This window comes from Cricetulus griseus, chromosome 3 (genome assembly GCF_003668045.3).
Source record: "Cricetulus griseus strain 17A/GY chromosome 3, alternate assembly CriGri-PICRH-1.0, whole genome shotgun sequence".
In the NCBI taxonomy this organism is placed as follows: Eukaryota; Metazoa; Chordata; class Mammalia; order Rodentia; family Cricetidae; genus Cricetulus; species Cricetulus griseus.
In genome coordinates this window covers 185,997,617-186,022,543 of record NC_048596.1, presented here as the reverse complement: position 1 = coordinate 186,022,543, position 24,927 = coordinate 185,997,617, and the positions used below count along the sequence as shown (strand labels likewise).

General features: G+C 43.6%; 1 protein-coding gene across 1 annotated transcript in view; it reads right to left on the bottom strand.

The window, feature by feature from the left end:
* Pkd1l3 (polycystin 1 like 3, transient receptor potential channel interacting) overlaps positions 1 to 23,587 on the bottom strand; it is a 46,777-nt gene extending 23,190 nt beyond the window's left edge. The window contains 12 exon segments of the mRNA XM_035442666.1: positions 3,321 to 3,468; positions 4,829 to 5,006; positions 5,262 to 5,363; positions 7,396 to 7,626; positions 9,996 to 10,189; positions 13,386 to 13,617; positions 14,074 to 14,202; positions 15,210 to 15,336; positions 15,426 to 15,553; positions 17,668 to 17,835; positions 20,035 to 20,166; positions 22,843 to 23,587. Coding sequence (XP_035298557.1) covers positions 3,321 to 3,468; positions 4,829 to 5,006; positions 5,262 to 5,363; positions 7,396 to 7,626; positions 9,996 to 10,189; positions 13,386 to 13,617; positions 14,074 to 14,202; positions 15,210 to 15,336; positions 15,426 to 15,553; positions 17,668 to 17,835; positions 20,035 to 20,166; positions 22,843 to 23,568 — 2,495 coding nt within the window. The 5' untranslated portion in view covers positions 23,569 to 23,587.
* Positions 23,588 to 24,927: the final 1,340 nt, after the last annotated feature.

Below are 24,927 nucleotides of genomic sequence, written 5' to 3'. Positions count from 1 at the left end.
AACAAAACACATATACCTCTACTTAACACCTTTCTGATCAAGCTCTCAGATAATATGCATTGTATGAGATTAAAACAAATTTTAAGATTTATGTATTTTATTTTGTATGCATAGGTGTTTTGCTTCATATATGTCTATGTACCACATGTACACCTGAGGTCCACAGAGGCCATAAAAAGGCATTGGATCCCCTGGAACTTGAGTTATGATGGCTGTGAACCACCGTGAGGGTGCCACGGATTGAACCTGATTCCTCTGTAATAGCAACAAATGCTCTAAACTGCTGAGCCATCTCTCCAGCCCTATATGAGCTTTTTGTATCACATGAAATTTTAAAATAAAAAAAAATCATTTTGATGATCTCCGAGTTTTGGTAGATTACTTTTCTTCAAAAGTAGACTTCTATTACACATACGTTAGGAAATTCACATTTTGATTACCTTCTGTATTCCAAGTGTGGAGGAACTGTAAGTAGTGTGTCAAACGGAAGAACTAAGAACACCTGACTAAACTTCACAAGAGCAGGCTGGAGGCAGAGGTAGGCAAGTTCTGTGAATTCCAGGACAGCCAGGGATGCAACCCTCCCCCACAAAGCAACCCCCCCCCAACACTAAAGAAATTCCCCCAGAGAAATAAAAACTATGAAAACCACAGAAATAAAACCAATTTGATTTCTTTTTGTGAGATGCAACGTGTGTTTGTAGGGGGTTATGCCTGGAACCCCCAGCCTCATTCATAACAGGCTGACCCTGAAAAAAATGCTCAAGAAAAAAAAAGATTATTACACACAAATATGTTTGAAGAGAACATTAGTGGACTGGAATCCACCCAGGCAGAGGAGACAGCTCAGTTGGTAAAGAGCTTGCTTTGCAAGGATGAAGGCCTGAGTTTGGTTCCCTGAAGCCATGTTTTTTAAAAAGCCAGGTGTGCTGTTGTGTGTGTGTGTGTGTGTGTGTGTGTGTGTGTGTGTGTGTGTGTGTGTTTGCTTTATGAAACTGAGTCTATCACTAGTCTGGAGCTTGCCAAGTAGGTTAGATAAGCCACAGAGAAGAGAACAAATACATAAATGCTGTTTAACAGCACGGAGGATGGCTGAGAGCCTCCAACACAACCAGAGAACAGCAGAGTATTATTAGCCTCTTCAGAATTTACATGAGAGTTTCAGAATTTAGTTATGACATTCTGAATGCCACATAGGATAAGAAGAGTGACCCACAATGAAAAGAATTGTGGTAAAAATTTAGAACAGGAAGGATAAATCCTATTTCCCAAACTATTCTTTATCTAACCCAGCAGGGGGTTCACCCAGAGCAAAGCACATTTCCGCTGGAGACAAGGTCAGACATGTTCAGAGGCTGTTTAATTTTACAGCTGTTAGACAATGGGTGAGCCAAAAAAGAATGAGATAAACACAGCACGGCTTGTGTGAGCAGAAAGAGACCTGAGTTCCCCAGCACTGTGATAACAAATGCTGTTCTTAACACACATTAACAAATTAGAGCGCATGCTGGCAGTACATAGGGAGAAGACAGTGAATAGATTGCCTGTAGGGAGGCCAAGACATTGTATTTACTAGACAAAGGCTGGTGGCCCAGGTTGGCCTTGAACTCATGATCCTCCTGTCTCAGCCTCTGAGGCAGGCGTGTACCATCACATCTGGCCTCTAACAAAGACTTTTAATGAGCTACTTTAAATCAAAGAACTAAAGGAGATTACGTTATGAGACCCCAAATGAAAATAGCTTACCAACTAAGAGACTACGATAATGGGTATTACAGAGAAAATGAGTGTTGAAAGAAGGAGTGAAATGAGAATCTCACTGTGACAACTTATTACCTTTTGTCTCACAATATGCATATCCTTCAATTCAGAAATTCTACCTCCAGATGTCCAAGGGATTTCTGCACATGTCAGGTACAAGACAGTCCCTGCACAGTGACAAATCTTATCGGTCACCTAGCCCATGTCATTTATTTCCTCTGCTCTAACAACTCCCTACTTTGCAATGACAAGGAACCATGGGGAGACTCTCCCAGGCTATGGACCATGACTATTCAAAGCTGATCTTACCCAGTCTCTTATGCCATTGTTTAAGAGTTTCAGTTTGGCAGGGCATTGGTGGTGCATGCCTTTAATCCCAGCACTCAGGAGGCAGAGGCAGGCGGATCTCTGTGAGTTCGAGGCCAGCCTGGTCTCCAGAGCGAGTGCTAGGATAGGCTCCAAAGCTACACAGAGAAACCCTGTCTCGAAAAACCAAAAAAAAAAAAAAAAAAAGAGTTTCAGTTTGGGCCAAAGTAACCCAGGAAGACCCTATGTAACCAGCTAGCACACACCAAATGTGACCAAATACTACTGAGGACACAGGCAAAGTCAAGCTGCATAGCCTTTGCTGGGCAGGCAAACCATAGACTTTATGTTCATGTAAGTTAATGTGGCAATTTGAATACATTTTCAAGATTCACTTGAACTATTCCCATCAAATGGTAGGCTGTTTCTTCCCTGGGAAGCTCTGTAGAGCGGGGTCACAAAGAACAGGAACTAGTTAGTTCTCCTGAAATGCCAGTCTAGGAAAAGCTGGTCACAAAGCACCCAGTTTGCCTTAAGTTGCCGTGCTGGGTAGCCATGTGTAGGTGCTGTGTGGTTGACCGTCATCACCACCTGCTGACTATGGCAGGTGCCAGCATGAAGTCACAGATGGCTACAGATCCAGCCAATCTGAAGGAACACTACCAAGGTATGCCCTTCCCTTATTTTTTTTTTTAAAGATTTTTATTTACTTATTATGCATACAACATTCTGCTTCCATGTATATCTGCACACCAGAAGAGGGCACCAGATCTCATAATGGATGGTTGTGAGCTACCATGTGATTGCTGGGAATTGAACCCAGGACCTCTGGAAGAGCAGTCAGTGCTCTTAACCTCTGAGCCATCTCTCCAGCCCTGCCCTTCCCTTAATTTATGACCCTCAAAATTGTAACAAAAGTAGAATGTTTGGTGGTGGGGTGACTTCTTCTGTAGCAACAGAATAGGAGTGGCTTCTCAGAAGTAATGGAAGCTTTTTGTTCCCCCCACACAAGGAGAGGAAAGGGAACATTCCTGAGGAGAGGTTATGGGCCACTTTTTTTATCTTGACATTTAGGTGTTTTATGTAAGTTCACATGCTTGGCCTCTTGTAGCCACTTCTTTTGTTCTGAGGAGGGAAATGACAAGAAGAATCCAAAATCTTGAGTCCAAGAGATTGACAGGGAGACGATAAGGAGTAAATAGCTGAGATGTATTCTTCTAAGTGTGCATCAGTGTCTGCACTAACGATTGTACCTGAAGGAAGAGAGCTGCCTCCTGGAGGCTGGTGTGAAGACCCCATCACGCTCGCAGTTGCCCAAGTCCACGGCCAGCCAACAATTACACTGGAAATGCCACGTCTTCTTCACAGTCATGTCACTGACAATCACTTGGCTTACATACCTACAGTCAGATAAAGGCCACCATTAGGAAGTGGGCATTGACTGCTTGCTGTGTGATAAGAGGGCATCTTGCACTTGAAGCGAGTACCCAAGTGAGCAACTAACGCTTTGCAAGGCAAGAATGATAGGCAGGCAAGCCAGTCCCACCTGCTGCCCTCAGGAAGTTCATGCTCAAGATGATGACTGCAAACTTTACTGCCTGAGAAGATTGTGCATGTGTGTATTTAGACTTTCTGTGTTCCGAGTGTGATAATGATCTGTTACTCCTTAAAGTATCCCACACACTTACAGTTTTTTCATCCATATTAAACATTTATATTAACGACTTCTCATCGCCTCTGAGTCTGTAGCCAAATCAGAACTATAGATTCTCAGGTCTTAGAGTTGATCCTCTTCCTAACTATATTTTCTTTTCTTTTTTTTTTTTTTTCAAATGTGTGTGTTTTTGTGCATAATGCTGTGTGCACATGCTACAGAGTTCATGTGGACATCAGAGAGCAGCCTTGGGTGTCAGTCCTTTCCTTCTACCTCGTTTGAGACAGGGTCCCTTGCTCTCAGCTGCATCCACTAGGGATTCTCCTGTCTCCCCCTCCCATTTACTGTAGGAGTTCTGGGAAGACTAATGCATATTACCACACCTGGCTTTGTGTGGGTTATAGGGATTCAAACTCAGGCTGTCACACTTGCGTGGTAAGCAATTTAGCCACTGAGCCACCTCCCTCCCCAGCCCCTCAACTACAGTGTTTTAGCCTTTAATTATATCTAAAATATAGAAGAGCAACACAATAGCACACAGAGTACTAGTTGGCACTTTTCAGAGGCATGTGTTATTGTACCATTGCTATCTGCTGTTCACAGTTATGACACAATAAGAATGAGGGACCTCACTCTATTATACACCCCAACTGTACTGTTAGCTTCTTTCTTTCTTTCTTTCTTTCTTTCTTTCTTTCTTTCTTTCTTTCTTTCTTTCTAGGTTTCTGGATCCTGCAGCCACTTGCTATGATTTGGTTGAAAGCATTATTTATTGTTTACTGTGGTAACTTGCTGGTCTCTCCCAAGGCTACAAGGGACCTAGAAACAAGAGACAGTGAGGTGGCTCAGTGGGTAAAGGCACTTGCCACCAGCTCTGACAACCTGAGTTCAACCTGAGTGTCCAGAACCCATCTGGTGGAAGGGGAGAACTGACTCTCACACCGTCCTTTAACTTCCATACACAGGTGAATGGCACACACACACACACACACACACACACACACACACACACACACACATACACACACACACAAATAAATTTAAATAAATAAATAAATGAAAAAAATTAAAAGAAAAAAATGAGCCAGCACAGGGCAGGTACTTATCAAGAAGGGTTATTGCCAGAATTGTCATGCCACAGCCGAAGACCATGCAGGTCCCCCAGCCAGAACCCAGTAGAGAGGAGGAAAACATCCAGTGCTCCACGCTCAAAGACTGTCTTCTGTGGGTCACACAGGTGGTGGGGCTCACTGTGCCCCTCGGAGCCATAGAGGGTAATAACAACCTAAGAGGAACAAGGAAAGATAAAATATGAGGTACTGTAACACTGTTCTTTGGGTTTTTCCTTAAGCAGAAAGAAGCAGCTATTGGAAGTTAGACAAGTCAGGGGTGGGGGTGGGGGTTCCTCATAACACACTTCCGGACTAGGCAGTGACAACCCCCGTGATTCCTTTTAAAGCACTATTGGACAACAAGATACTGCCAAGTTAGAGTGTGCCTCATCGCAGAAGACACAGTAATGAGCGTGGGTCCTGCTAACCTGGGCTGTTGTAGCAGCTCTCCTTCGATACCCAGTGTAGACCTGGATAAGGTAGTGAAATGCAGAGCTGGGATCATTATCAGCCAGGATGGTCACCTTCACCTGCAGGAAGAGCAGAAGCAATGAGCTTGCCAGGTCTACTCAATAGAGCTCCAGCTGGGAACAGGCTTCTCAGAGGCAGTGTTGGAAATCCCATGGGAAGCAGTGTGAGGTGGTGTCACCAGGCAAGCACACACAGGCCAGCAAAGTGAACAGAGGGATGAGGTCTGAAATTCCAGGCTGTCTTTAAAATGAAACATCCTTAGGATCATTGGAATGGGCCTTGGGCATTAAGCCCCCCACCTCCCTCCCACTCAGGCAGGAGTAGTATGTAATGTAGAGGACACCCAGGGAAACTGGAGTTTCAGACAAACAATGAGGGTCATGGGACCTACTAAAGATCCATTTATTGTTTATATGAAATACAAATTAAACTGCTGTCTTTTTTTTTTTTTTTTGGTTTATTTGAGACAGGGTTTCTCTATGTAGTCCTGGCTATCCTGGAACTTGCTCTGTAGACCAGGCTGGCCTTGAACTCACAGAGATCCGCCTGCCTCTGCCTCCCAAGTGCTGGGATTAAAAGCTTGTGTCACCAGTGCATGGCCTGTCTTGTATTTTTATTTACTAAAGCTGGTGACACTTCACCTAGAACAATAAGAAACAGATATTCCACCTCCTAGAACTTCCAAGTATAAACAAGAGGCTGCAGTGTAGTTATTGGTAGAGCCCTTGCTTAGAGTGTATAAGGCCTTGAAGAAAAAAATAAGTAATATATAAAATAGAAATTAAGAAAAAGCTGCCAAATAATTTTGCTGTTTAAGTGTATAAGGCCTTGAAGAAAAAAATAAGTAATATATAAAATAGAAATTAAGAAAAAGCTGCCAAATAATTTTGCTGTTTAATTTTTTTTTCAGGGGCTGGAAAGATGGCTCAGACGTTAAGAACACTGGCTTCTCTCCCAGAGGTCCTGAGTTCCCAGCAACCACATGGTGGCTCAAACCATCTGTAATCAGATCTGGTGCCCTCTTCTGGCATGCAGGCAGAACTTTATAAATAATAAATAAATAAATAAATAAATAAATAAACCTTAAACGTTGTTTTCTAGTCATAGCTAGGTGTGGTGGCACTTGAGAGGCAGGTAGGATCTCTGTGGGCTCGAGGTTAGCCTGAGCTATGTAGTGGGTTCCAGGACAGCCAGGACTACTCAGTGAGACCCTGTCTAAAAGAAATGTACCCAGCCAAGTATGGTGGCTCACATCTGTAAATTTAGCACTTGAAATACTGTGATATTAAGACCAGCCTGGGTTATACAATGTGTTTCTTGGATCAAGTTGGGGGACAGTATAAGGCTGTGTCTCAAGACACAGAAAATAAGTTTGTAAAAACTTTAGTGTTTATTTATGTATGTGCATCGTGGGGACACAGGTGTGCCATGACACACAAGTGGAGGGAGGTCAGAGGACAACTTGCTGTTCTCTCCTTCCCCTATGTGTATAGTGGGGATCAAACTCAGTTTGTCAGGCTTGATGACAACAACTTTACCCAGTGAGCCATGTCACCAGTCCCAGAAAAGAATTCTTTACTAGTTTCCTGTATGCTCTAGTTATGTTAAATTATACTTTACTTCAGCATAACTTTTTCTAGTGTATAAGGGAAGATAAATATGAGTTCGATAGCTGGGCAGTTGTGGCACATGCCTTTAATCCCAGAATTTGGGAGGCAGGGGCAGGCAGATCTCTGAGGCCAGTTTGGTCTACAAAATGAGTTCCAGGACAGACAGGGCTACTCAGGGAAACCCTGTATTAAAAAAAAAAAACAGACAAACAAACAAAAATAAGAGTCTGATTTCAGTTGAGTTCCTATCACAGGTATTTTCTGGTTTATTTCTAGTCTGCATGACTCCTGTAATGATCCAATCTTGCCTCCTCCCAAAATGAAACTAACAACTTACTTTGTTTTGAGGCAGTAGATACACAGAAAGATTTAATACAACCCCACTTGAATTTCTCTGCTCCCTGGCCCCCAATGCCTACTTGCCCCTATCTAACTCAACACACTCAAGACACCATGGCCTTTGGAGTCCGAGCCTTCTCACCTTCTGCAGGTCTGCTCGATCCTTCCTCCACGCCCATGTGACTAAGAGGATATAGAATCCCAAAAGGCTGGCCAGCAAGGACACCCCAACAGGGTTCTTGGTCACATGAAGAAGCAGTTTGATGGTGTTTTCAACATCCACCGTCCTGGGCACAATGAAGAAGTCGCTGCTGAAGAAGGTCAGATGGTTACAGAGACACTGTGTCTTCAGAATGGTGCTCTGCAGCCCCACCTGGAAGGAGATGGAAGACACTGGCAGCCTTGAGTCGGGAAAGGATGTGAAGACTGTTTTCTACACATTTATATCGTGTGTATATGCACGATGAATATGTGCCACAGAATATATGTGGAGACCAGAGGACGACTTGCCGGAGTGAGTTCGTCCCTTCTGCCACATAGGCTCTAGGGGTTGCATTCAGGCTGTTGGGCTTGGCAGCCCTGGATGTGTGGAATCTTCTTCGATGGTGATCCATCAATGGCTGCATCTCTAGTTTCTAATGTGGCACCTCACCTGTCAGGTGTCCATTGAGTATGTGCAGAGAGAATGTGTATGCAAAACAAATCCAGGGCAGAGACTGCCCTCAGCAGGAAAGAGGGAATGATAACAGTGAGGGATACATAGGTGTCTTCTATTATTCCTGAGTGTTTTTTATTATTTTTAAGACTCTGAATGAGGCCAGGTGTGATGGCCTACACCTATAATCCCAGCATAACCAAGTGGATCTCTATGAAATTCAGGTCATCTTGGGTTACACAATTAGGCCCTACATAATTAGTCTCAAAATAAAATAACAACAACAACAAAAAAATAAAACAAAACCCCCTGAATTAGAAAAATAATAACTTTGAGAAAGCTGAACGGTATGTTTAGAACTTTTAAATTATTCCCTGTAATTCTCCATATGGTATAACATTTCTTCATAATGTGTATTTTTAAATTGTACCAGTAAGTATGAATAAATGGAAGCTATCAATGTATGTTTTAGTTGGTACATGAAAAGCCTATAACATAGGCTCAGTGGTAGAGTACTTACCTAGCAAGTGAAGCCATGGGACTGGTCTCCTCCACTGAAAATATTGCCTCTATGACTAATTCCTTAATTCTGCCACATGATGCTAAGTCCTGGCTGCTCAGTCCCAAGTAAACCTCTCTCCTTGTACTCAAAGACACAGCATCACAGAGCACTTCAGGGGGGCAGAAGCACCTGATGTTTCTGTCATGAATGCTTGTGTCCTGAGAGCATAGATGCTCTTGAGTCTTGCTCCTCAATGCATGGTTTCCCCAGACGTATTGTGGCACTTCCTGGCTCACCCACAGCCACCCCAGCAGAACCTGCTTCTTAATATGCTCCTGGCTGGGGGATGTACCTGAGAAGTAGCTACCTAAAAATTACCGTTTGAGGCAGTTGCTTTCTTGAGAATTTCATTTTTTCCTTGCCAAGTTAATTTTTTTTTTAAACACAGAGTCTCTATGTATCTCAGGTTGGCCTTGAACTCATGATCTCCCTGTTCTGCCTCCCAAGTGCTGGCAATACACACAACCACCACCACGCCCAGCTCCAGTCTCAGACCTTGGACTAACAGCTTCACGATTACCAGGGCCTTGCATCAGTGTGGTGTTCCTGAAGTAGACATTAGATCAGGCCAGCACCCACAGGATCAAGGATGTGAAAGCTGGTTGTGGTGACACATGCCTGTGACCTCCATACTCAGGGAGGCCAAAGCAGAAGGATTAAGAACTGGAAGTCGGGCTGGAGAGATGGCTCAGTGGTTAAGAGCACTGACTGCTCTTCCAGAGGCCCTGAGTTCAAATCCCAGCACCTACATGGTGGCTCACAACCATCTGTAAGGAGATCTGGCACCCTCTTCTGGCTGCAGGGATACATGCTGACAGAACACTGTATATATAATAAATAAATAAATAAATAAATAGGAACTGGAGGCCAACTGGGCAGTGGTGGGGCACGCCTTTAATCCCAGCACTCAGGAGGCTGTTAACTGCTGAACCACCTCTCCATCCCCTGTATATAACATATTCCCAACTGGAAAAGTTTCCTTCGGTCTAGCAGGAGACTTGTTTCTTTTAGCCACAGCATATTTAGCAAACAGCGTCCACATCTGCTTTCGACCTTTTGTCTACAGCTGTCTGCTGTCATTCAGTGTCCAGCACTGTCAGACTTGTCTACAATTGCATTGAGATGAGAATTAGAAAAACATGGCTGGGTGGTGGCATGCCTTTAATCCCAGCACTCCGGAGGCAGAGGCAGGCAGATCTCTGTGAGGTCGAGGCCAGCCTGGTCTACAGAGCAAGTTTCAGGACAGCCAGGACTGTTACACAGAGAACCCCTGTCTCAAAAAAAAAAAAAAAAAACCAAAACTAAAAAAACCAAACAAAAAACCAACCCAAAACAAACAAGCAAGCAAGCAAACAAAAACCCACAGCTGCCGAGACATTCCTGCCAGACTACCAAAGGCCTCCCTCCTCTTTGTCCCCAGGATGATTTTGTTTTCCTTCAGGTGCTGTTGTTTCTGACCTATCCCCAAGGAGAGAAGGGGGAGGGTGCAGCTAAGGTTTCACAGAGCCCCCCACTCCTCTCTTACTTGGCATCCATTGCTTCTCCATGTCCTGTTGTTTTGGTCCCAGAAATAGCACTGGGTGACAGCTGTTACCACTGAGACTGGGATAGGTGTATACTGTGTGGCCTCTGTGCTTTTATTGACCACAGCCATAATGTAGTAGGTACCAATCCCGTACTGCAGGCTCTTTGGTGTCAGCACCCATGTGTACTCCTCGTCTTAGGACAAAGAAGAATCATGGGTTATACTTCCAATGGGATAAAATCCCTTCAGATCCACAACTACTATTATTTGTTACTATTACCTTACAAATGAGGACAAAAGTCTAGTACCAGAAATATGTGCAAAAAAGACCAGTAACACAATCCTGAACTCCGCATCAAATCCATTCCAGTAAAGGGATCATGTTCTTTTGATACATGCACATTAGACCTAATGAATTGGAATGCACTATGAGTTTTAGAAAAATCATGCATGGGCTGTGCGGTGGTTTAAATAAGAATGGCCCCCATAGGCCAATATATTTGAATGCTTGCTCATCAGGGAATGGTAACACTTGAGAAGGACTAGCAAGTATGTCCTTGTTGGAGTAGATGTGGCCTTGCTGGAGGAAACGTCACTGGTTATGGGCTTTGAGGTTTCAAAAGTTCAGCCAGGACCAGTGTCTCTCTCTTCCTGCTGCCTGTGGATTTGGATGTAGAACTCTCAGCTACTTCTTCAGCACCATGTCTGCCTGCATGCTGCCATACTCCCTGCCATGATGAAAACGGACTAAACCTCTGAAACCATAAGCAAGCCCTAATTAAATGCTTTACTTTATAAGAGTTGTTATGTCTTTCACAGCAATAGAACACTGACTAAGACAGGAAGGGACTGTAGCCCATGTAACATATGAACCTAACATATATGCTGGGTTTGATCCTCAGCACAAATAATCCCACCATAGTGGCACAAATCTGTAATCCTAGCTAGCATTTAATGGAGACAGGAGGGTCAGAAGTTCAGTGTCATCCTTGGTTATATAGTGAGTTTGAGCCCAGCTTGGGCTATAAGAGACTAAAAAAGGGGGGCAATAACGGCTAGCTTAGCAGTTAGAGTGAAGTGTATAACAAGCAAGCAAGAGTATCAGAGTTTAGATTCCCCAGAAGCTACATAAGCACTGGGTGGATATGGTAACCTGCCTACAATCCCAGCCTTGGAAGGCAGAGGGATCCCCAGGGAAGCTGGCTCCCCGAGACTAGTCATATTAGCAAGCTCTGGGTCTCATTGGGAGACCTCACTTCAAAGAATAAGGTAAAAGAATGATTGATGAAGACAACATCAGTGTCAGGAGCCTCCTGATCCTTCCACAGCTTCCTCTCCCACTACATACAGGCATTTGAAAAGAAAACACCATCACCCCTCTGAGGTGGTAGACTGAAGACCTTGGTGACAAATTCAAGGATAAAGGAGAGATGCAAATGCAGTAGTCGCATCTGGATTTCCCATGAGACCCTGTGTTCTGTCCTGGTGGCCATCAAGGATTAGGACAAGTCACCTTATCTCCCTGGTCTCAGTTTCCTCATCCTTACAACAAAGGTCCTTCCAACTCTAAATGACTTTGATACTTCCCAATACATTTCAAAGTTATACCCATAGAGCATGGTGGGTGAAGTGAATCTAGGCATCACTTATGTATCCCAAATATTTGTGTGTGGGGTATATATTTCTTCACATGTGTGAACACATGTGCATGTATGTTTTTGTATATGGGAGCCAGAAGTTGACTCTGGGTGTCTTCCTTGATTGCTCTTCACTTTATTGCTCTCACTGAATGAGAACCCATCAATTCAGTTAGGCTGGCTGGTCAATGAGTTTCAGGGATCTACCGTTGTCTCCCACCAGTGGCAAGGATGTCCATATTAAACTTTCACATTGGTGCTGGGGATCCAAACTTAGGTTCTCATGCTTGAGTATCAGGCATTTTATTCATGTAGCTATTTCTTTAAACTCTCAGAATTTTGTTTAATATAGGCTAGGTTAGCTTCTAGTTTGCTATATAGCCAAGGATAGCTTTTAACTCTTGATTCTTCTGCCTTCACCTTTCAAGGGCTAGGATTCAGGTCCACCCTTATGCTCAACTGCTCAGAAAATTTTAACTACTGGTATTATTTTAAAAACTTCTTTAAAAAAGAAAAACAGCAGTGTTGCCTGGCGGTGGTGGCACACGCCTTTAATCCCAGCACTCAGGAGACAGAGGAAGGTGAATCTCTGTGAGTTTGAGGCCAGCCTGGTCTTCAAAAAGAGTTCCAGGACAGTCTCCAAACCTACAGAGAAACCCTGTCTCGAAAAACCAAAAGTAAATAAATAAATAAATAAATAAAATAAAAAACCAGTGGTGTTTGGGATCTAAGACCAAAAATAAAAATTGGTATATGTATTTCATATATACTTATTAAGCTTGAAATAATATGGTATGGCCCATGGCACTAGAATTTTTTTAAATTCTTAATGCTTTATCCAGATCTTCTTCAAAAACACCACAAAAGGAATTTAAGCAGTTTGTTTGTAAATACAACTCTAGTAATTTTTTTATCATTACCCTGTGGAATTAAGTACATATCTATTATATAATACTATCTTATGTGTTATATTTATGTTTTTGCTATTATTAACAAACTGACAATACTCTAGGTCAAGGGTCTGCATTTATGGGCTTCACATCAATTAAGCTATAAATTAAATTTTATTGACATATAGTCAGTCTCATTTGTTCACATATCTTTGCTTTTACATGATGATCAATCTGAGTTGTAATAATGGCTCCTATGACCTGCAAATCCTAAAATATTTACCATGACACTAGAATTTTATTTCTTCAGTTGGTCTCAACTTTTTTTCATCCTAAGCGTTGAAATCCTGGCCTTGTCATATTAAACACATGATGTACCACAGAGCTATGTTCCAGTCCTTACCTTAATGTGTTTATAAGTATTTTCAACTACACTTAATGTTGAGTTTTATAGTGTTTATTTATCATTGGTTCTACAATTAGCATTTTATAAAATTTTCTTTATCATATATATATATATATATATATGATCTACCTCTATATATGTATATAGAGAAAACATATATGTATGCATACATCCTTCCATGCATCACACAACCCATCTTTAATTACATAAAACAAGCTGCACGTATATAGAGAGGTGTATGCTTGGAATCCTGGGAACATCTACTTGATAGTGCATTGTGTCAAGGTCACTTCCTGGTTGTGAACTTGTAGCTCAGCCATTAGGAGTACTGGTTTAAAAAAGGGCATGCTGTTTTATCTCGTAGCTGCATGTGAACCTACAATTACCTCACACTCACTAATTAAAAAATAAGAAAAACACATCAACAGTTAAGTTTCAGACATCTGATGGCCAATACCTTTCTGCCACACCTGGTCCCTTGGAAGGCTGGTATTGAGGTAGAAGAGAGTGTGGTCAGGCTTGTCTTGGAAGCCCAGGTGCAGTGTCATTAGAAGGGGACTTTCTGGCTCGATGGTCACAATGAGAGTTTTCTCCACGGAGGTGATATTCACTGTGATTGTGAAATGGTCTGTACTTGTGTTGAGGCTGGTGGGCTGGGTCTCCATGCTGGCATTTCTCCAGAGCATGATCTGGAAAGAGAGACAGTTAACCCTCCCAGTTTAGATGCGCCTTTCTGATTCCCTTGTAGTGATGGGGTAATGAACTACCTGAGGCTTCTTCATTGGGTCTTAGTAGGCAGCACAATGCCAGGGATTAGTGGAGGGGATACCGTTTTAAATGGCTTCTCCTGGGACTAAGTAAGATCTATCTCTGTGTGAAGCTTCCTGAGATGTGTAATGAAATACTGGCTCTGATATGAATCCTTTTTTCTTTTAGAAAAAAAATAAACAGGATCTTGCTATGTAGTCTTTCTGGCATAGAGAATTCACTATGTATCCTAGATGGCCTTGAACCCACAGAGATAGCTTGCCTCTGCCTCCAAGTGCTGGGATTAAAGGTGTGTGCTATGTACTTAGCTCTGACATGAATCTAAAATGCTAAGTTGTTGCATCTTTCTGTCCTCTTGCCCATCAAGAAACTTGTACCTCAATATCTTCTATTAAATCACGAACTTGGAGCGATTGATAACCAGAGCTCAGTAGCACATTTCCAATGCTTCCAACAATGTTCCTGTCATCCAAAGTCTCAAAAGGGTTGAAAGCCAGACCTGTTACCTGCAGAGGAAGCAAATTCTAGTTCTCCAATTGCTCCAAGGAGCCTCCCAACAGATTACAAGGTAGCAGCTATAAACCAAGTGCTGGGATCCCCCAACAATGTGTTAAGTAAAAAAGGGATGCTAAACATTGTAATGCTTCTGAGAAACAATGAAAGACAGTGCTGCACTTAGGACCCTGAACATCATTTTCACACATTTGCTCTGTTGTAGTAGGAAGCAAGTATTATATACTCCAATGCTGTTGGTGTTTTTTTTTTCTAAATCAGTTATTTTTCAGATAATCCCAACTTTGTCAGTAGTTGAGATAATTCAAATCACAACACAGAAACTTAGATAAATCCGAATATCTATTTACTGTTCCCAAGCTCTTTACTGATTTTTTTGAGACTTGCAATATAGCCCAGGCTATCCCTATACTCTGAATTTACAGCAATCCTCCTGCTACTGATTCTCAAGTGCTATGAAAACAGGCACCTGCCATCAAACCTAGCTATATACCAGGTGTAGGTGTGTGTATGCGTGTGTGTGTGTGTGTGTGTGTGTGTGTGTGTGTGTGTGTGTGTGTTACATATGTGTGAGTCTGCGGGTGCAAGCGCTTATGGCAATGAGTAGGCATGTAGAGACCAGAGTAGGACACTAGCAATCTTCCTCTGCTGCTCTTTGCCTAGGATTCTCACTGAAGTGGAAGCTTGTAGTTTTGGCGAGGCCAGCAGGCCAATGAACTCTCATCATTTGCCTGTCTCTACACCCCAATGCTGAGGTTATGAGCACACACAGCCATGCCCACATTTATATGAGTGCTGGAGATTCAAACTTGGGTCCTTTTATTGCTCCCCAGCCCCTATTAGATAATTTTAAGAGACCTTTCTCTTCTCAGTATGAAATTTAAATTAGTGCCCACAGTCTTCCTTATCTGGGCCAGCCGGTGTGTATTCTCTCCACTTATATTCCCACACAGTCATCATATACCATTTTCATCCTCATCTCAGTCAAGTTCATACTCACTTGAAGGTTCACTCCTGGGTGTTTACTTAAGAGTTCTTTCAGTGCTTCTGCTGATGGAAAACCTAACCTCAAGGGAGCAGGGTCACCCAGAGTATAAGTGCTCAGAGGCAAAGATGATACATTTTGGCTGAAAGAATTGAAATGCAAATCAGTCTCTACATGCCTTCTAAAAGTTAAAACCAAAATGAAACGTCCCCAGTCCTCCAGCCAGTTAACCTGCTCAGCACCAGAGTAGCAACAGGAGAGGTCAAGGTCACTGCCAACTCAGGAGACAGGCTCTGCTGGCAAAATGCTTTGTGGATCTCTCCCAGTGCCATCAAGGACATCTCCAGCATGTCTTCAACCTGCATTTAGAGTGAGGTTCCTTGTGATCCATGGACTGTCAGTGAAATGGAACCAATAGGGTGACAAGGGGGACAGGGATTTTGATAGTGGTATAAAGAAAGGGGACAGTGCAGACATGGACTTTGGGACCTCATAGAAATGTTCAAAGTCTCACTGACAACTTTGCATCAACTAAGAGTGCCAGCCAAGAAAAAAAATATATATATATATACATGTATTTGCCCTATATTGATGAAAGAAATAGCCCTTATCTCAAAGGGACTGAGAGAGTTCATTCTGGGTTAAGTATGAGTGGCCAAGGCTCAGGACACAGATTCAGGTTACCCAAATTCCATGTTCCATCATGGCGACAGTCGGATGAAGTTTTTATAGTAACAGAACAAAGTCTTAAACGAAGGAGTTTTCAAATACATTGATGGACACATGAGATGGGTGGGTTAAAGAAATTAGGGGACTCTATTTTATAGGCCTCAGCTGCTGTCTGATAGCATTCTCAGCTTTTTGGTTAGTGGGAGCTGTTTGGATATTTCATGTCTGTTTGGACATTTCAAAGGATTTACCCAATGGTCACATAGATGGCAGATCACATATACACAACAAATGGTTATTAAGAGGGCTGATGATGGCCCAAGATAACTCCGCTCTGAACTTGTACCATTCCAAATGCCTCACAATCACGGAAATTCTAACTGGTTAATCAGCCCTGTAGATGGTTTAGTGTGAGGAGCTTCTGTGCACATCCCTGATACGAGTTTCCCCTCAATGTTCTCACGTTACGTGCTCTTCGTGGGGTGGGAGGACAAGGTGTCCTGTAACCCAGGCTGACCTCAAACTCACTCTTTGCCAAATATAACTTAGAATTTCGGATCCTCCTGCTGCCATCCCAAATGCTGTGTATGCTCAGTCTATGGGGAGCTGTGGATGGCACATGGGGCTTCTCGCAGCACAGGCAAGCACTTTACCAGTGAGCTTCTGCCTCAGCAGCATGATGAGTATATAAAAACAGCTCTCTTGAGATGAAATTCCCAAATGTGGTAGAACTCACCCACTCAGAGTATATACATTTTACATCTACATATGTAACCAATACCGCAATTGAGCTTTCAAATTCATCCCCTTAAAATAAACTGGCCAACTCGACATCTACAGACCTGATACTTCTGGCTATTTCTCAAGGTAAACTACAGTAGATGGCTTTTCGTGTGACGTGATGTTCCTAAGGGTTACCCATGGTGAATTGTGTGTCAGTACTTCATTCCTTCATGTTGTGTGAACATACTGTATTGCATTTTATCCACCCCTCAGATCACACACAGTTGGACTGTTTCCACTTTGGGTTTTTTTCTATTTGAAAAATCCTCTTTGAACAATTCTCTCCTGTACATAATACCAAAGAGCAGAATTGCTGGGAGATGCAGCCAGACTATTCCTAACACTCTGAGGAGCTGCTGAATTATTTCCCAACACAACAATTTACAATGGTTATAATTTCTCAGCATCCTTGCTAGTATTTATGCCCATCTGTTTCTCTTTCTTTCTCTGATGTAGATTTAAGAAAGAGTCTCAGGCTGGCCTCAAACTCAGTGTCCTGCTAAGGGTAACCTTGAATCCCTCGGGTCCACCAGCCTCTGCCTCTTGAGGGCTGTAATCACAGACATGTGCCACCATACCTGGCTTGCCCATATTTTTTGGTGTGAATTGCTATCACCCTCTTTTCCCCTTTCTTCCTTCCTTTCCACTCTCTCCCTTTCCAACAAGGTCTTGCTTTATATGAAGTCCAGGCTGGCCTTGAACTTGCTATTCCCCTGTCTCAGCCTCCCTCATGGTGGGATAACACTATATACAACTTCTTAGTTTTAGTTTGTGTTTTCCTAATAGCTAAGGGTGTTGACTATCTCACTGATGGTTTATGATATGATTACTAAGTCTGTTTCACTTGCTCTAAGTGAGCATTCAGTAGTCTCTGTGCTTTGGTGGGGTAGAGAAAGAGACCAGAGAGGAGTCAGCAGTTTCTCTAGCAGAGTTCTCTTTTGAAGACTGCAGAGAGGCTATGTGGTTGACTGATAAGTGAGAGTTCCTGGCAGAGCAGGCCACCTGCATGTAACACACTTACCTGCTGGGGGGCTTGCTGAAGAATCTTCTGATTGGTCGTTATTGTACTTCCAAGATCCTGCAGGGGGCAGGTGACTGCGGGAGTTTTGAAGTTCCAACTGTCATTTTTCTGACGTGGGATCATCAGCAACTGTTCACTCAGGTCCATGAGTAAATGGGCCACACTGACCTAGGGATGCCAGGAAGGAAACGCATGTGGCTGCTTGTGACTGTTTAAACTTATTTGTGCCTTCTCCTAAGCAGCTCAATATTTTCTTTCTCCTCCTCTCCCTGCTTCTCTTCGAGTATGTGTATATGTGTGTATAATGCATGCACATATTCAGGTGGGTGTGAGTGCATCTGGGGGTCATATTGATGTCACCTGTCTTCATCAGTTGCTCTCCAACATGTTTTTTTGAGACAGGGTCTCTCACTGAACAGGGGTCTTATCAACTGGCTGGCCTAGCCTACCAGCAACCTCCTTCCTGTCAGTAGGTTTCCAGACATTCAGGGCCACATCTGGCTTTTACTTTGGTGCTGCAGATGTGTGTTCAGGTTCTCAGGCTTGTGGGTAGGGATTTCATCAACTGAGCTATTCCCTAGCCCCACACCAATATCCATTACATAGTTCAAATGTATTTTATAAGAAGCAGCATCACCATTTGGCAGGCAAGGGAACTATATGATTCCATACCACCTATGGGGGAGGATTGTGTTCAATGTTATTCTAAGGAACTCAGGGTGCTAAGTAGACAAGCTGTTTAAGTGAACAAAATGTAGCTAAAAGAGGGCTACTTGGGAAAAAGAGCAATGCCCAGCCAAATGCTGAGTAGGTGGACTCTTTGTGAAGGCATGGGTGTCAGCATCAAAAGTTTCCAGATACCCAAAAAAACAGAGACCAAGAAGTTCTAAATACAACAGAAAACACCAGTTCTTTTATGCAGGTTTTCTCACATAAAAAAAAAATGGAGTAAAAAGGCTAAGCAGCCAGGTGTAGTGGTGCATGCCTGTAATCCTAGCATCCAGGAGGCAGAGACAGGAGGATTGCAAGTTAAGTTTAAAGACTGCTCAGGCTGCATAGTGACACCCTGTCCCAAACCAGCCAACCACTTAGCTAACTACCAAAAGGAAATGTTAGGAAGTTTGATTGGATGGATACTGGACACCCACTGTAGGTGCTACTATTTTTTATTTTGAAATGTTGTTTCCTTTCAAAGTTATATTTATTAAACACTTCTGTGAAAATCAAAGACATCAGCTGGCGGTGGTGTCACATACCTTTAATACCAGCACTCAGGAGGTAGAGGCAGGAGGATCTCTATTAGTTTGAGGCCAGCCTGATCTACAGAGTAAGTTCCAGGACAGCAGGGTTATACAGAGAAACCCTGTTTCGAGAAAAAAAAAAAAAAGCCAAAGGTCTAAAAATACCTGTATATCTTTTAACTCATTTAAAAAATGTTTGTGACTTAGGAAACAACAACACACACACACACACACACACACACACACACACACACACACACACACACACACACACAGTCAAGGGCAAAGGGAACAATGGTCACATCTCACTAATGGGATTTGCAAGGTCAAAAGGGGCGAGTATGGGTTGTTTCCTCATGATTGTATTTGCTTCTCTTTGGTTTTCTTCCTAAGCACCTATTTCTGTAATTGAACACCCAGACAGAATGGTGAGGTGGCTCAATTGCTTCGGGCTTGAGCCGAAGCACCACATAACCTGGGTATGGTGGCACATATCTGTTATCTTGGAACTGGGGTGGTGGAAACAGGAGGATCAACAGTTTCACGTTATCCTAGGCTACACATCAAGTTGGAGACCCTGTCTCAAAATAGAAAGAGTAAACAAAGTAAACCCCCCTCAAGAAAAAACAAACAAACAAACAAACCAAAGAACCCAACCAAACAACCAAAACTGCAGAGACACGCTTATTGTGGTGTATTTACAAATGTAAAATAATAGAAAGAAGAAGTTGAATTTTTATGCTACCACCTCTTTATGCATAAGAAGCAGCCTGATCAATAATGAAGAAGCAAGCATGGGTGCAGAAATCTGCAAGGTAAGGAGCATACCGATTTCTATGTCTGCCCCAAGACTATTCTACCGTCTCTACGGCAAGCTGCACATCTACTGTCACATGATTTCTCCTAACAAACATTTTAAAATGAAGTAACCTGATCAGTGAGCTCTGAGAATACCATCGCCAGTAAAGGCACTCATTTCAGACTTAGATACGATTGCATTTGCTGATACCCAGCACTGTTTCCATCAAGCACTTTTATGATGGCCAGTTCTGCTGATGGCACAGTCTCCACCTCCTCCCTTCCCTTCCTGCCACCATGTTAGCTGCCTCAGGTGATTTCTGATCACCTGAGCTGATGTAGGAAATGTTGGAGGGAGGTTCCTCACTCTCTGGAGGATGTCACAAGCTTTCTGGAATTCACTATGAGCTTGAACAGCAGGTATTTCTGGGATCAACTTCCCTGCTGTCTGATCTGTGACCTGTTGGGAAGAAAAGATTTTGTCAGGCTGGAGACTTGGCTCAGTAGGTAAAGGCACTCACTGCTAAGACTGAAGGACCCCAGTTTGATTCCTGGAACCCACATGGTGGAAGGACAGAACTGATCCCTACAAGTTGTCCTCTGACCTTCATGTGAGTAGGACAGCAAGTGTGCACCCCCACTCCCATACTCACAAATAAATACATGTAATACAAAACTAAAAGATAATATTTTGTCAAAGTTATTTAATACAGAATTGTCATGCATTTGGAGTTCAGTATACTATGTCAATGGCCACTGACCAAGGGTGACATTCTAAGTTTTATGAACCTCAGGCTCCGAAAGGGCCATTACTTTGAGAAGCAAGTAAGTGGAATTGGTTTTCACCTCCTTCATACATGAGAGAAGATGAGTAAGAATCTTACAGAATGAATTCTCCAAAGGCAGAAGAGGTTGCTGGCAAGATTACAGTAATTAGTTCACAGAGTACTTATCTAGCAAGTACAAGGTCCCGTGTTGAAGCCTTAAAACTGGGGAAAAGAGTTCCTGTTCAAAAGGGAAAACTCTCAAAGTACTGTTGTAGCAGGAGGTGAGGTTCCCAACGTTTCCCCAGACAAACCGAGTAAACAGAGAAAGCCCAAGCTTCCGAGGTTCTATACTTGAAGTCTAACCATTCCCGATTTCCATGTAAACCCAATTACTTGTTTGAGTTCTGGAGTACAACCTACTTATCACACACATCTTCAAGAGACATATACCAAGACTCTACTGCATTCTGTAGATGCTACGTTAGGTGGGAAGAGTGTAGTTGGTGGGTCATGATCCTGTTTGTCTTAGTGAGGGATTCTATTGCTGTGAGGAAACACTGTGGCTAAAAGCAAACAAAAGGACTGGCTTACACTTCCACATCACAGTCCATCACTGGAGTAAGCCAGGACAGGAACTCAAACAGGGCAGGATCCAGGAGGCAGGAGCAGATGCAGATGCCATAGAGGAGTGTTGCTTTACTGGCTTGCTCAGCCTGCTTTCTTATAGAACCTAGGCCCACCAGCCCAGAGGTGGCTTCACCCACAATGGACTTGGACCTCTCCCATCAATAAGTAATTCAGAAAATGCCTTATAGCTGGATCTTATGGAGGCATTTTCTCAATTGAGGTTCTCTCCTTATAGATAACTCTAGTGTCAAAGCACACCATCCTCATGGGCCACCTGACTTTGTGGGAGAGGTCACCTATAAAAGGGCCCTGGATTGAGAATCACTGCAATGTGGCTTTGACAACTGAGGTACAGAGAGGAAAGGGTGAAGATACAGGTGAGCTGTAGCTGACACCCCATGACCCAGTGGAGGTTAGGCTTTCTGGATGCTGTCTTAAAACCAGGATGGGGGGCTGGAGAGATGGCTCAGTGGTTAAGAGCAAAGACTGCTCTTCAGGAGGACAGGGTTCAATTCCTAGCACCCACATGGCAGCTCACAACTGTCTAACTCCAGTTCCAGGGGATCTGACACCTATGGCAGAATACCAATACACTTAAATTAAAAAAATAATAAATGTAGCTGGGTGGTGGTGGCACATGCCTTTAATCCCAGCACTCGAGAGGCAGAGCAGGCCTGTGTGTTCAAGGCCAACCTGGTCTACAGAGTGAGTTCCAGGACAGTCAGAGATGAAACCCTGTCTTGAAAAACCAAACCAAACCAAACCAAATAAAAACAACAATAACAAAAACCCTAAAAAACAAAACCCAAAGAAACCAGTTGGGCACATCATGACACGTCTTAGCATTTCTGTAGGCCAGGCTGGCCTTAAACCTGAAATCCTCCAGCCTCAGCCTCCTAAGTACTGGAATTACAGGTGTCTGTTACCCCACTTGACTGTGTTACACACTTAGCTCTAACACATATCTGGACTTGGGGAACGTTTCTAAATTCTCTTAACAGTTCTAGTAATTTATCTGTAAACACTACCAGATATTTGTTATATGTTTCTCTTTGTTTAAGGAAAGGAACCAATCCCATTCTTGGTTTAAGCTATTGCAGGCTGGTCCTTGCTGGGACCAGTGAACATGTGAATTTCATCAGGGCCAATGGAATGTTTTGATGGGAGAGTGGCAGGCTGCACATAAACTCAGTTTGAATTTTTTGAGTCTTGAGTATTTACTATCTGTGCTTTAATGTACCTCTTCCCATCCCCCATCCATCCTCCTCTTTTGCCCTTCCCCGACCCCCATTGGGTTTGCATTTTGAAAAGTAGGACTGGAGAACGGGATTCTTATTAGTCACCTGTCTCAATGACTTTTCCTTTTCTCTAGCATCTCTGATACAGTGGAGTGGCTAGCATAGGTTCTTCGCCCCCAGTGGTGAATATATGAGTCCTAAATAAGAATGAGCCAATAAGTGCTGCAATGGGCACATAACCCACTGGTTAGACATGTACAATTCTCCTGGGAGGTAACAAGGTAACCATTAAAATGCTTTTAAAAATCACGAGTCTGGAGATGTCATGACAGAAGAACATATATATGTGCTCTTTTCATGACTATTTTTTTTTAAACACTAATGATTGAATCTGGGGTCATGCACATGCTAGGCCAGTGTTTTAACACTGAGCTGTATACCCAGGGCTGTAAGTGCTTTTCAGTGTCATGAAGCTACCCAGCTATCTTCTGTTTCCAGACTTACCTGATTGGCTGTACTCTGAAATGACATTTGTGGATGGGCGGAGATGACTTCTGGGTGAGAGTCTTCATTTGGGCTTGAAGTGATGTCTGCCGAAGATCTTCCAGCAGTAATAGTGGATTCAGGCCTGGTGACCTCTGTCATGACAAGCCATGGTGGGCTGTTTGGTACAGGTGTGGCTGATGTCACCTGGGATGAGCTACTGAGTGCAGGTGTGGCTGATGTCACCTGTGATGAGCTACTGAGTGCAGGTGTGGCTGATGTCACCTGTGATGAGCTACTGAGTGCAGGTGTGGCTGATGTCACCTGTGATGAGCTACTGAGTGCAGGTGTGGCTGATGTCACCTGTGGTGGGCTACTGAGTGCAGGTGTGGCTGATGTCACCTGTGATGGGCTACTGAGTGCAGGTGTGGCTGATGTCACCTGTGATGAGCTACTGAGTGCAGGTGTGGCTGATGTCACCTGTGGTGGGCTACTGAGTGCAGGTGTGGCTGATGTCACCTGTGATGAGCTACTGAGTGCAGGTGTGGCTGATGTCACCTGTGGTGGGCTACTGAGTGCAGGTGTGGCTGATGTCACCTGTGATGGGCTACTGAGTGCAGGTGTGGCTGATGTCACCTGTGATGAGCTACTGAGTGCAGGTGTGGCTGATGTCACCTGTGATGAGCTACTGAGTGCAGGTGTGGCTGATGTCACCTTTGAGCTTCTGGTTGGAGATGTGATTATCATCTGTGGTGTGGCTTTTGGAAGTACCGAGGAAAATGGGTGGATGGGGAAGCACAGTGTCTTAGACTGAAAAATAAAAACATGTAAAGGAAGAGGCTGAATCTTGTTTTACTAAGTGCAGCATCATTGGGGCAGTATTCTGTTTTCACTCTGGGCCTCCCAGAGGGCATGGAGCATCCACACTGTACATTAAGGACAATGGATTTACCGCCCATCATTCAATAACTTATTAAACACTTACTATGCACTAGACTGTGTTCTAGAGGACTGGGGGTACAGAACAAAATGAGCCTAATGCCTGGCTTCTTAGGGCCTCCCTGGGAGTGGAGACTGACAAACTGTATCAGGTACTGAGCGTGTGCTGTAAAGGAACAACTAGGGAAGCAGATAGGGGAGGAGGGCTGAGCTTCAGACCGGAAGTCAGAGGTGAGAGTGGGGACAGGGGAAAAGTGGGATCTGCCAGCATGTCTGACAGACATCTGAGGGGGCCAAAGCCTGCTGGGTGTGTATGAGGAGGAAGCAAGAGGCCAGAAAAGCAAGGTGGTGGGGGATGGGGTGGATTGAGCAGAGGGGATGAGGGCATGTCCAATACCAGCAATCAGGATCCCTCTGGCTCCAGTGCTGAGGTCAGACAGGGAAGGGAGGGGCAAAGAAACTGGAGAGCTGAGGGGCCCAATGCAGCAGTTCAGGCTTCATTGTCTCTTCTCCTGGCAGCATTTCAAGAGATGTCAGCTTGGCAAATGCCAAGAAGGGAATTTGCCTTTGATTCTTTTATGTTCTAGAAACACTTCTCCAGTTAACATGGGATCAAAGAGACAAAGCAATTTGTAGGTCCTAAAAGGTCACCATGCAGACCACCAAGGGGAGAAGGCTGAGATTCTGGTGGCTGCATTGATAGCTGCTGCCTACCTTTCCTCTGACTCCTCTTCTCCCTCTTTGATTTTCAGATTTTATTGTATTGCATATGTTTCTAAAAGGTGTCACAAGTTTTTGAATGAATCAAAGGGCAAGCAACACAGCAGCAGGGAGGGAGTCACCATATGTGCATAAAAGCACAAGGACCAGTTGCTAGAACCTTCTTCAGGTTACCCCCATCCCAATTCTTCCCTGTGCTTTCCTTTCTAGAAAGCTGTGCCTGGCACACTCTGAGAGACTGTAAAACCCTTGCAGGACCCACTGACAGGAGAGGGTAGTACTTCACACGTGTCTTTGGACTATAGTACGCACAAGAGCAGGAGGAGCAGGCTGGTGACATATGGTTGACAGATGGGCATCTCCTAGAGAAATGAGAAGGCAAAACAGTGCATGATTAACTTGAAATCATTTGGGAAAAGATCAGTTATAAAGTTTTATCTGGCTACC